The sequence below is a fragment of the Hyalella azteca genome, unplaced genomic scaffold (genome assembly GCF_000764305.2).
Source record: "Hyalella azteca isolate HAZT.00-mixed unplaced genomic scaffold, Hazt_2.0.2 contig16457, whole genome shotgun sequence".
Taxonomy (NCBI): Eukaryota; Metazoa; Arthropoda; class Malacostraca; order Amphipoda; family Hyalellidae; genus Hyalella; species Hyalella azteca.
Window position 1 is genome coordinate 12,605 of NW_025946280.1, and position 13,560 is coordinate 26,164.

The 13,560-nt window shown below is 39.1% G+C and overlaps 2 protein-coding genes across 2 annotated transcripts; both read left to right on the forward strand.

Annotated features, from left to right (window-relative positions):
• The first annotated feature begins 778 nt into the window (after positions 1-778).
• Positions 779-2,921, forward strand: LOC125179304 (putative protein TPRXL). The gene is made up of 4 exons (XM_047884910.1): positions 779-892; positions 1,325-1,489; positions 1,790-2,226; positions 2,732-2,921. The coding sequence occupies exons 1-4, from the start codon at positions 779-781 to the stop codon at positions 2,919-2,921; spliced, it is 906 nt and encodes a 301-aa protein (XP_047740866.1).
• A 1,190-nt stretch (positions 2,922-4,111) lies between these two features.
• Positions 4,112-11,223, forward strand: LOC125179306 (SANT and BTB domain regulator of class switch recombination-like). The gene is made up of 9 exons (XM_047884911.1): positions 4,112-4,147; positions 4,315-4,468; positions 5,769-5,924; positions 7,118-7,228; positions 8,657-8,747; positions 9,342-9,533; positions 9,981-10,124; positions 10,490-10,574; positions 10,865-11,223. Exons 2-9 carry the CDS (start codon positions 4,362-4,364, stop codon positions 11,221-11,223), a joined length of 1,245 nt encoding a protein of 414 aa, XP_047740867.1. The 5' UTR covers positions 4,112-4,147; positions 4,315-4,361.
• The last annotated feature ends 2,337 nt before the right edge of the window (positions 11,224-13,560 follow it).

Consider the following 13,560-nt stretch of genomic DNA (forward strand, 5'->3'; position numbering starts at 1 on the left):
TTAAATGTTGATTATATTCCTTCAATTGAATAAAACTTGGCACATACGCGTACACTCAACCGTTCTTTATTGCCTATGAATATCTTTCTGATGATTTTTCAAACTACAAAAATTTTCGGTCACAGAATTATAGTTCTATTATCATATTTAAAATTAATTAAATAGTGCATACCTTTCACTCCCCCCGAATTAATCATCTAAAATGGGTCTCACAGCCAATACCTAGGCAAGAATCCTTTATAGTCGTATGGGCTTAAGATAGATGCCAAGTTCTTTGTAACTTATAATTTTATGGCAAAAGACTTTCGTGCTTGTGTAATATAACTTCCAATTGAAATAATTAATACAAATATCCTAAATCTTTACACGATGGATATGCATTTTTTATTATTGTCTGAGCAGATCTTTGGTGGAACCGCATAATCTTCTTCTAATGAAAATAGACAAAAACCATTGTTCAAAGATTAAGAAATGAGAACCAATGTGCAGTCAATAACTGGGTATGCCTTACAAAGAACATTAATTCTGAATACCAGTTTTTTTCTTATAATTCATTCCATTGCGCTCCACACGTCAAGGTTTTACCTTAATGGGGCTATATGTAGAATTTACTTGAGAGCCTTCCATCTCTTTAAGAACTAATATCACGATTTCTCAGAGATTTTTTTAAATATAAAAGACTATAATTGGATTAAGATCTTTCGAGAGAAAATTTTGATTTTTTAATATAAAAGACTATAATTGGACTAAGATCTTTCGAGAGAAAATTTTTCTGGTAATGAGCTCATGGAATGGAGTGGGCAGACCGGCCGACATCGGGCCGTCGCATGTGTTGCATTTGCTGCTGTCAGCGGCGCGGCTGCATGTAGCGGCCAGACATGCTTCACGGCAGGTAAGTGAAATATCAAAGAAAATGAAGTTTATTTAACAAATGTCTTGAATTAAGATAGAATAGAATGTTTCTCTTTAAATTTGATGTGGTAAATAACGTAATTTGTTTAGTAGACCGACCAAGAAATTAATGCGAAATTCAAAATGACGTACTTTTATTATTGTTTAGATGGTTGTTCTTTATTATTGTTCGTTATTATTCATAGATATTTCGTTTTTCCCATTATTTGTAATTATAAATCGTGGATTTTGTAAATTATTTTCAATATACGAGAAAAAATTGTACATGTGAACTATTTATACTAGAAAAATGTATACTTCCATGCTCAATAATTGCAGGGGGAGAACATTGTATGTGTAAACCATTTTTATTAGAAATATTTCACACCTGCTTTATATTTGAAAATATAAATAGTCGATACGTGTATTTAAGTTGGGGCCAAGCGCCCAGCACAAAGCCCCCCCGAGCTTGTCGGGGCCGAAAGGAGGCCCCAACCTCGCGGCCCAAAGTACAGCCGACATCTGGACGAAGCTGCTCGATAATCCGGCTGTCAAGAATCCTAATCAAGCCTTAAGTCAGCTTCAGTGGATTTTTGATGTAGGTGAAAAATATGTTAAAGTATAAACAGCATGATAAAATTTTAATTGCTAATTTTTTGGCTTGGCGTTAAAACCGTTCAGGGTATCATATGAACATTATCCTATATAGCAATATAGGTATACGAACAACGCAATCTCTTGGTGAATCTAAAAACATGCTTTCAGTTAGTTAATAACAACAAATTTTAACAGTTATTAAACCTCATTGAATGAGTTTACATAAATTTTTAATGCAATGTAAAAACTACGACGAGTTCTTTAACCGATTATTTAATGAAATTCTGTTATTGTATTGCAGCAAGGGTTGCTGGATTCCATTCTTCCATATATCGTTTCATCGCTGGATTTACAAAGCAGTCCTCCAGATTCACCGAGACGTAACACCCTCGTCCCATCTCCTTCCACATCGAGTTCATCCACGCTGAATCCATCGTCTGCATCCGCGCTGAATCCATCGTCTGCATCCACGCTGAATCCATCGTCTGCATCCATGCTGAATCCAGATGGCCAGAATCCTAATCCATCTGTAAGCAGTATCAATCCTTCAGTTCGACTTCCAACTATTGGCTCGGCTTTGAAAGATTCCACGCAAGAAGAGAGCGAAGCTAAAGTACCAACAGATAAAGTGGCATCGCCACAAAGTGACATCCAAAAAATTCTGCAGTCTGCAATCAGGAGTAATCCTGGAACACCAAAGAAAAATAGAAAAGTATTTAGTGACATCGCTGACCTCAGGTAATAAATTCTTTCTGTGTGATGAACAAAGTGATTAAGAATATTTATGGCTTACTTTTCAATTTCCTACTAAATGTTTTTATTTTTTATTGCTCTCAATCGTGCTATCTTGCTGCAGTCCACCTATGAAGGGTATACCTGTTATAAAGGTCGATGAGATCAACATCAGAGTAAATATTTCTTGATTACAAAATTTTTCTATTACATATAGTATGAATTTACTAAAAAATATTCATTTAATTTCTTTATTATAAACATGGTAGAGCTTTAAAGTGAAATTCTTTCAAGTTCAGTTTAAATTAAAAATGATTAGTTCTGGCCAATATTGAAAGCTTTTAATTCGCAATTGCATAAAGGCAACCTAAATAGAAAATAATTGCCTAGCACTGCACAGACTATTGTACAAACAAAATGTAACATTATTGTCATGCTTGAAGATGGAATTGTCCAAACTTGTTGCTGTTTATAGGCTCATTATAGGAATTCTTTACATTATGTCTTCAAGATCGCCAGCGAACCAAAGTGAAAACGACTCAGCCTCCGCGGCCGCGACGCCACGTATCAACGCAGACACCGCGACAGCTGCAAGCGTTGTAAGAGAAACCAACGCTGGCGGCACCAACACCTCTGACAATGCAACTAATGAGGACCAGAGGTGTTATGTCTTTATCTTAACAATTTTAAGATTAAGATAATCATCGTAATCTTAAGTATTTTTGTCTAAGTTTGTTTGTGAGCGCGTGTGGAGTCTGGTGCTACAGATATGGCTGTTCTTGAGCGTTTCCACGATGGTTATCGTGTCTGGATGTTACCTGAAACTGAAATTTTTATTCGTAGTGGGGGAATAGGAAAGGATTAGAGAAGTGGAAGTGAAGGATTGGATCAAAGATTGAAATTTAAATTACATGCAATGCTAAAGACGCAAAATAGTTTTTTCGTATTTTGAAATGATAGTTAAATGGGAGTCCCAATTTCAATGAGGAATGTGGATTTGAAGAGGACTTTGTTTAATTAGAGTACACTATCTTTATTATTATTTAGTGGATTTGGGATTACAGGATTGACGGTATATGGGATAACAGGATTCCAAAATTGCAGGACTTATCAAGGCAACGCAGGTCGAAGCTGCAAGTATTAAATATCATACATATTGTTTAACTGGTAACCTAAAAATTACATAAATTATCTTCTCGTAGAAAGGATACAAAAACATCCATTCATGGTCTTGACTTGACGGAAGTAAAGAAACAATTAAGATTAATAATAGTTTTAAAAGTATTGGGACCCTGACTTCTTTGTAAATAAGTTTGTGATGATCGTTTAATAGAACCTAATTTGCGTGAATTTATCTGTGATAAGTTGTACCTGCCACAATTTGATAATATTATACGTGCTGTTCAGCCCCACCATCGTTATTCACGTTTGCGATGAAGCGCACGGCCTACGGCAAGACTTCAGCTGCTCCAGGGACCTTCTTGTTCATCATATTGGGTACTTCGCTGACCTCACGCGAGGTGAGTCTAACAGGTAGCGTGGTGGGTCAAACCTGTTTGGTGGGTCAAACAGATAGCGTTGGTCAAACAGGTAGCGTTGGTCAAACAGGTAGCGTGAGTCAAACAGGTAGCGTGAGTCCAACAGGTAGCGTGAGTCTATCAGGTAGCGTGAGTCAAACAGAGACTCTCGAATACCGGAGTTGAACGTGTTCCGTCTATCTGTCCTCATTTGAGCCAGCTGATGCAAGAAGCTGTTGCTTGTCACTTGCTGAGGGCAGTTTAATTACACAGACCGAGCTGTGTTGTATTTGCAGGTCAGCGGCTCGAAGACGTAGACATTTCAGTCCACTGCGACGTGGCGGTGTTCGAGTGGCTGCTGCGGTGGGTCAAAACTGGCCAGTCCCCAGACCACATCAGACCTACCATCGGTGGGTGTAGCTTTGGGTCTAGCTTTATGGGTAGTTAGCAACATTTTTTTTCAATATTCAAATGGCTACTTGAGGTCAGATACCCTGCTATTATATAACAGTTTATGCGACAATTAATTATAAAAATGGCATCTAGAAGTTCATATTTCATCATGAATGATTTGCAGAGGCAAAGAATGCCGTCTCATTGCTGATTTCCGCGGATTTCCTGAAGATGTCGCCGCTGGTGACCGAGCTTCTCGTCTTCATGCACAAGCACGCACAAGACGTTCTTCTCGCCCAGACTAACCTGTCCTGCCTACCAGACCATCTCCTCAACAGGTGACGAAGCTCAACCATCCTGCTGCCTTTGCGGGTCAAAATGACCCGCCGATCCGACCCTTTACGCCCGGAAGGCATATTACGTGTACCGGAAATGTAGACAGCAGGGTTAAGAGGGTTAAGACAGGGATAGGAGGGTGTTTAACAACATGTTAATCTGTCATGGTTAACAGGAGAGTTAAGACCTTAAGATCCCCCAGGTTACACGTAACCAGAGTTCGTTTAGGGAAACTAACTCGTGGCAATGCTGATGCACCACCCATTGACGGTTACCCAGCGTCGTCCACCAGCGGTACCGTTAAATGAGTTGAACCCACGAGTTGAGTTGAACCCAAATGAGCTTCCCACGGTTCGAACCCACGGCTAGCTCTTCTCACCTCGGTGCCGCCATCACTGCGCGGACAAAGTCTCTAACTACTGCGCTACAGTGACGAATAATTTCTTTGATATTTTAGCTCACTTTTTTAAAGTTGTGAAACAATGAACTCTTTCATTGGTTTCAAGTAAGGATGGTAAATTGGAGAGAAGAGGATAAATTATACGAAACTACTAGGTTAACCTGCCTTTTATTGAAGGTTGTGTGTGGTAATTAACGAGTTAACCCAAGGTTGTATGGGAGCGAACAACGACACAGTAGTTTAAACTTATTCTCGGGAAATGTGAGTGAAAGGTAAATGAGGGGTAGCAATACATATATGGATTAGACGCATGTCCTTTAAATTTATTGCCACATCTGCTCCACAGCGACATCTTCTGTGGAAAAATAACTCCCTAACACATGAAGTTTGTAAATTATAAGAATAGATGGTCAGAAATACAATGCGGGGACAGAGAGAAAACCTTTCTCTTCAATCGCCCAAGGCAGTTGCGTTGTAGCGGGCGCTAAATTATCGGGAATGGTTCGGACTGCAAAAGCTGCAGGAATGAATTTAGGCTGGCATGTGTGGGAATGTCACTCCAAGCCAAGTATGCGTACAATAATTTTGACGATTAATATTTTTTCGTAAGAGCACCATTGCAATATGAAACTACTTGCATTTTGTAATTTAAAAACATTTATAGAAGTTTAATAAGAGAAATGAGTTACAAATTCTATCATGAAAAATAATTGTACCCTCTTTCTAAAGCTGATATATTAAAGAGAAGTTTCGATTTGATAATCTTCTTCTGATGTTGCTGATTATTTTTATTATTTATAATATCCCCCACATATTTTGTAAGATTAAATTAGCGTTATGTGAAGAAAGCAAATTAGAAATATGTAACTATTTTTCATGGAATTTTATCGTATATCGGAAAGATTGTCGCGCCAATTCAGCCACTGGGAGGTGGAGGCTCTGCAGGACCCAAAGGACAGACTGCAGGGGCGCCTGTACAGCCGCCTGCTGCAGGCGCTGTGCGAGGCCTGCCCTGCACCTACCAGGGGCATCTTCCGCACCGCTGCTACCCTCTACAGGTAGTTTTTAGTGTGATGTTAATAATTTATACATTGCTTCTTAATTTCAAATGAAAATGCAGAGAATTGATTTCATCAAACACATTTCATTTTTAGTACGATGATAAAAATATGCGTCTACTACGGGCATCTTCCGCACTGCGGCCCCCCTCTACAGGTCAATTTTACTGCTCTGTTTTATCCTTAAAACTGCATACATTTCTTTAAATTCACTTGAAGTAATAAAAAATTTTAATTTTCTTGTGCAGGAGATTTTGTTTTGCCTCTATCTGCAGGTTATTTTTTGAATGACATTAAGGATTCAGCCCTTTTGAGTTTATCCATTATAAACGGCCATGCCGTTTTATTTCAAAAAAATTTCCGCCGAGTTAATGCGATTTGACTGATTGAGAAGGGTTCTTCAGATTTTTCGTGTTTGCACGCCGTTCAAAGTTTCGGTTGTTGTGTTTAAAATTGATTGAAAGATGTCTGAGTGCAATAATTTTTCCCGATTACATCTTAGGGTCAACAACACAGTTAAAAAAAATTGATTGTCACGCGCAACATAACTCGCACTAGCTGCCCTGTTGCTCGTTTGGCTGCAGGATCTTTTTGAGGAGAATTTTGTGTGAAGTAAACATTGCGTCATGGTTGAACAATATTGCTGCACCCAAACTAGATATAGTAAAATTATTCTGTTTGCTATCTGTCTTCGTTTGTCTTCTATATTTTCAAAATTAAAAGCTAAGAAAGCGGCGAGTAAAATCTCAATTTAAAACTGATCGGTGACCAGCTTCATCATACAAAGCTTTCGATAAAAATATAGTGGAAAAACTATAAACCAATGTTATAATAAAAAAATTCGAAAATTTGATTATAATAAATAGCACAATGACTAAGAGCAGATAACTCTGCAAATTGATTGCAGAGTTATATCCGGACTGGAAATTTATAATCTGAAAATTAATTCGAGGATAATGAATATAAATGGCGAAAAAGTTACTGTTTGAAATGTTTTGATGTGACAATTCAGAAACCATGATTAATGAAACTTTCAACTTGTCAAGTCAACTGCTCATTCGTAATTACCTAAGAGCAATACATCTCAAATTAAAAACTGTAAAATATTTTTAATAACTGTAAAAATAATACGTATTACATAAAAATAATACGTATAATAAATCATTTAAATGTTCACGTAAACATGTCTCCAGATGTCAGGACTGCGGGGCGCTCGTCTCTCGTCAAATAGAGCGCCTGGTGGAGTGTACATGTTACAACACACACGTCACGACCACGGGAGCTGTGTACTACCTGCACTCCAGGTGGGCAGGAGCTGTGTACTACCTGCACTCCAGGTGGGCAGGAGCTGTGTACTACCTACACTCCAGGTGGGCAGGAGCTGTGTACTACCTACACTCCATGTTCTGTATTCAATTACTTCTGTTGCTAATATTTTTCTCTTCATTTTAATTGGGATAATTTTTTGTACTTGTGTTCGATAATTTTCGAATTTGCTGTCTCCGGAACACTCAAGTGCAATAGAATTTTAGGAGTAACCCTCAGGTCCTAGGAATAACCTCAGGTCCTAGAAGTAACCCTCAGGGCCTAGATGTAACCCTCAGGTCCTAGGAGTAACCTCAGGTCCTAGAAATAACCCTCAGGCCCTAGATGTAACCCTCAGGTCCTAGGAATAACCTCAGGTCCTAGGAGTAACCTCAGACCCTAGATGTAACCCTCAGGTCCTAGGAATAACCTCAGGTCCTAGGAGTAACCCTCAGGCCCTAGATGTAACCCTCAGGTCCTAGGAATAACCTCAGGCCCTAGGAGTAACCCTTAGGTGATGTCAAATTTTTCGAAGAGAAGCACTAGATTTTAGTTACGTTTTGCACGGGTCATATGCTACAATTGCAGAAATCTTGTCAGGTCGCTAGGCCAAATGTATTTTATTTATAACATGAACTAATAGGTCCTGAACACAGAGTCTACCTACCGAAACACACAATAGAGCCAAACTTACTGATAGATTTCTGGATATATATTTCATACGAGTTTCATATTTAAATCCAGCGATTCTCGGGCGATTATATACCCAGGGATTCTAGGGCAATTATATATCCGGCAATTTTAGGGCAATTATACATCCGACAATTCAGGGCAATTATACATCCGGCAATTTTAGGGCAATTATATATCCGTCAATTTTAGGGCAATTATATATCCGGCAATTCTCAAATTCGAGCAAAGATGTGACTCCGAGTATACATTGAGACTGATACGACCTGTTCAGCGTCGCTCGCTTAAAGCAATTAATTAAATTAATTAACCTTGAAATGAGTTACTAATTCGATCTCAGCTTACCTTCAGACACCTTGCTTTTGAAGAGCCACTTTGCATGTAAATCTCCCTCAATTTATGGGTGACGATAAGCAGTGCGTTTATCATGCTAGCTACCCATTGTTCTGTACAAAGGAGTTCCTATTAAACAAAATATTTAACTCCAAGCTTAATGTCATTGCTAATTGTCTGCCTTGATTCTCTTTGATAGTTAAGTCATCTGAAGTCATTCGTAATAGCCACATTCCTTTTGCGTTAACGTTGCGATGAATCTATATTGATATTCGTTGATAAGTTTAGTCTCGTTTTTTTTACACCAGGGACCCAACTTGTAGTTTTAAGGTGCAAATCAAGGAGTTGCTTGCATGCTAAGGGTATTTATTGTGCAATAAGTTTAATCTACACTGCTACTCCAGGGACCCAACTTGGAGTTTAACGGAACACGTCAAGGAGTTGAAGTCCTCCTTGAAGACCTGGAGGCTGGTCTACTGGAGGCTATGGGGTCAGGTGGGTCTGCCCTATAATTATTTTATCTTCGTAGGTCCACTAAATTTCTTTGAAGATTTCAGCACCAAAATTATTTCCCTTCGTTATCGGCTGAAGTATCTTGAGTGTGCAGAACATACAGAATGTGCAGTAAGCTGCAGTCTGTAGGACGTATATAGACTCAAAACTCAGAAATCATTATGATGAACGGACTGTTTGATGTCCTGATTAGATTATCTCTGCTGTGATAATGTCATGTTGTCCTAAATATCACTAATTATAGATAACCTTTGCATGTATTCACATAGAATATCGAGCAAAAAAAGTGTATTGCAATTAATTATAGATCACCTTAATACGTATTCACATAGAATATCGAGCAAAAAAAAGTGTATTGCAATTAATTATAGATCACCTTAATACGTATTCACATAGAAAATCAAGCAAAAAAATGTATTGCAATTTGGATTTGGAATTGGAAGTCTGACTCATTTGTTTGAGTGATGCAGGTCCATTTCCTGCGCAGGTGTATTTCTTTCTGCCAGATCAAGCACGGACGGTAAAATATACATCGCAAATTAACCAAAGTCTCACTCATTTGTTTGAGTGATGCAGGTGCACTTCCTGCCGTGCTCGACGTGCGGCGCGGTGTTCGGGGCGGGCGCCCTGCGCTTGTGCCGCAAGCACAAGATGGACCCGCAGTTCAGTGACGCCGGGGAGCTCGGTCCCCTCACTGCTAGGGGAGGGGACCATTACCCTTGTTGCGGGGCCCGGGCCCTCAGGTTCTCCCCTCTACCTCTCAGGAATGTGAGCTAATAGTGACATGATTTTAGTTATTTGCAGCACTATGAATTGTTGGTTAAAATTATAATTATTTCAGTACGTTGCCGTAAAAGCAATATGCAATTTCTGAAATAGCTACTTGGAAACGGAAACTGCAGAAAAAGGCTTAAATTTTACCTGATTTTTTTGATGAGGTGAGGGCTTTCATTATCAATTTGTAATTATTCGCTGGATACATGAGAAGGAAATTGTTAATGAAATATTACTTATAATGAGGCTTTCAGCTCAAGTGTCGGTTTGCATAATTTTTTCTCTCTATTGTAAATAAATAAACGCTATCGTGCACGCCTGCGTTGTTTAAACTTAATAACAATTCATCGCAAATCCGAATTGTTTTTAAATTAAATTGAGGAATATAATTTTGGTTGTATATATTAAGTAATTAATATATTAAATAATATTATCCTTCAGGGCTGCCAGACGAGCGAGCACACGGTGCTGCTGTGCCGGCGCCCTGAGGAGCCTTGGGGCGGCCTGCACAGCATCTACGACGACCTGCTGACCTACCAGGCACTAGTGTGTCCACCTGCCTGCACCCTGCCACCCCTCCAGCAGGTAGGTTGCCTGGTAGGACAACCTGCTGACCTACCAGGCTCTATTGTTCCGTGGGCGCATAAATAAATTTATATTTTTAATATCGTTGAGATATTTTATAAATGATATTGTAGATATCGATATTTTCTCGAAAATATCAAGTTTATCCCGCATAAATCAATGTCGAGTGTCTGCCCACCCGCGAACATACAAAATTGATTAGAATCTTTATTATCATTGAGATAATCTCACCCTAACTAATTTGTTATCATGACTCATCAGTAGAATTTTCATACTTTAATTTTTCGATTTATAAAACAAATATAATTGAATAAATTTTTACTTTTATTTTTACTAAAATATATTTAATGTCAATTGTCCCCAAGGGAGCTGTGTGGAGGAACGTGCCTCTCTTGCCCGCGAGGTCTGAGAGATCGTTTCTGGACCGATCTTGTTTTCTCGGCAGACAAGGTGAGATCAATGGAAGGAATTGATGGTAAAAGATGAATAATATGTTGAGATATAATGAAAGTAAATGATGAATAATATGTTTTTTTCCGAGGAAATCATGCACATACAGCAATCGTTCGGATAAATGCTGATTCCATCGTGACTTCATCGGGAATAAGGTCTATTCTCACTACATCAGTGAATCGTGTTCTTTTTATACAGAATCTCAAAAATTTGAATAATTTCTGTCGTAATACATTAAAAACATAATAAAAGTAAGTTAAAGTGATTTCTTCTCTTCTCCATTGCAGTACCACCAGATACGACTTATGACGGCGACGAAATAACATCATCGTCGCCACGTCACGGAGCACAAATCCAGCCAGGGTCTAAATTAAACAAAACGTCTTTGCCGGCGGTCACGTCTGAGGACCAGCAATATCCTGTCACTGTGGGTGGGGACAAAGGCCCCCCCAGCTCGTCACGGGGGGCGACCAGCTCGTCACGGGGGACGACCAGCTTGTCACGGGGGCCGGACGTGGCAAAAGACGACGACGTGCAGGACTCGGACGAGGACGAAGGAGCGCCATCGAAGCTCCTGCCGCCCAGGATGAAGGCGGCGCTGCAGCGCAAGGCTGCAAGAGTCAAGCGAGCGCTCAACTTCCAGTGAGATGATCGATATTCAATTTTATTTGTGTCAATATATTTATTATTCACCAATCAATATATAGTATATCAATATATAATATAGTCAATATACTTATTTTCACCATTACGCGATGCTCGAGATTGAGTTTTTTATGTTAAATTGTTTTATTTCGTTAAATTGTCATCACCCGAGCGAGTTCTCAACTTCCACTTAGCTGCTCAACATTCAGTTTTGATATTAGTGTTATATTTATTTATATCCATTTATCATAGTTATTGGTATTACACTATTTTGTTAATTTGTCATTACCCAAACGTGGGAAAATTTTGACGTCACACATTTGTTGTTGTTGCTTATTGTTCTTTTCTTGCTTGGTTGCTTATTCGATGGTCCCGGGCATTACACACAGTCAATTTGTGGACTCCATTTATGAATGAGATAAAGTTTCTTGAATATTTCTTCATGCGGTGCTTAAAAGATAACGACTGATTGCAGGTTCAATGCCATAAAAGAATGATGCGTGCTAACGATTCATTACCACAATAATTTTTTTACCATAATAATCGAGGATAAATTGACAATGAACCGATATTCAGCCAACAAAATTAAATTACTTTGTCTATATAAAACTGTAAACTTCCAGACCCGGCCAGAAAGACCCGTTAGCTAATCCATGTCATTTAGGGTCCTGGCTCCGCCAAGCTGGCGCTGGGACGTGTCGCGGTCTGCCCGACACAACCAGGACATCCAGCGGGACCGCGAGGCCCAAGTCATGAAGAACATAACGGCGTGGCTGAGTCTGGCCCGGGCCCCGGACTCGGCGACGGTGAAGGCCCCAAAGATCACCGCTCCGGAGACCAGTCGGGCCGCGGGAGGGCCAGCGAAGCACGACGCTAAGCATCGCCGGGAGCCGCCCGCCATCAGCCCGGGCATTTATTATAAAATGGAAGCGGAGTTCCGACAGAAGCACGCGTCCCAGCATAGCAGCAGCCACGGGAGCTTCAGAGCAAAAGTGCAAGCGATTTCAAGGATCAAAATGAGACTGAGGAACAGGACGGCATTTTCTGCCAGCCGCTGAGTCTCAGTGCCTCTAAAACTGATCGCAGATTCCTTCAATAGCAGGAAGTTACAAGTGATGTACCGCAAGGGTGTCTCATATTTCGTTTAACACTGTCTTCAATCACAATGCATGGCCAATTCCCCAGGTTAAGTCATCCTTTCTAATTAAAATGAAATTACGACAATTGAAGCACGAAATCGTATGTTTTCATGATCGAATAATGAGTTTTAGTCTGAGTTAAATGATAAATAATAATTCAACTGAAATCGACAAAATAAAGTCACCTTAATTGTTGTTTGTAACAGCGTTGATTGGAGTGCTCATTTGCACTATACTGTAATGTCACATTGCGTAGATCAACTGCTTCTCTCAGTTGTAATATTTATAAGTTAGGAATAGAATATGAATAATCATACCGTGATAGTTGAACGTTAAGCCACAATATATGGAAAATTTTACAGCAATTTGTCAATGTTTCCGTTATATATGATGAAAATTCGTTTGTTCTTGATTCTGCTTACGACTGGTGATTAGTCTCTGTGTTTTGTATGATTAACTGCATGGACAGTACACTGTTAGAAAAATTACCGTTAACGGTATTACCGGCGTTTCAGTGGCCGATCAGCACGTGAAATAAAACACCGTGTTGCCGTTTTTATTCTAATTTAACACTAAAAATCCCTAAAACCTCTGATAAAAACGGCGAAATAGTTTATTTTCACGGGGCGACCGGCCACTAGAACGCCAGTGGGACCGTTTTTTCACCGTTTTTTCTAACAGTGTACATGCATCTCTTGATCTTCTAATTAGCCTTTAAAAAGCTATTAAAGGTCTAACTCACCTGGTTCTGGAGCTCAGTGAAATTGTTTCAGATGGGAAAATCAAGTTATTGAAGGAGTAGATAAATTTTTTTGAAATATTTTTGGAGCACGCAAGCTTCATTTGTTGACTTTAAATCAGTCGAGTTATGGACATAGAAGCATGCTTTTCTCGTTGAATTTTATCATTGCCTTCTCTGATAGAATATAATTTCTTCACCCGAACAAATAACTCATAAATAATTGTTATAATTTGAACTGTTTTTTTTTACGCAAAAAAATTAACACTAGTTTTAAAAAATGAATGCAGCTCACAGTATTTTCAAGCTGCGTTGGAGAATTCGTGTTTACAACTTCATTAACTTGGATGGTCAATCTGAAAGGGAATTTTGACTAAATAATTCTATTAATATGATAGCCAGTCGTTCATACCTTAAGCTAGAAGTGTCAGATATTCAAAATTCTTTTAAAAGAGTAAGA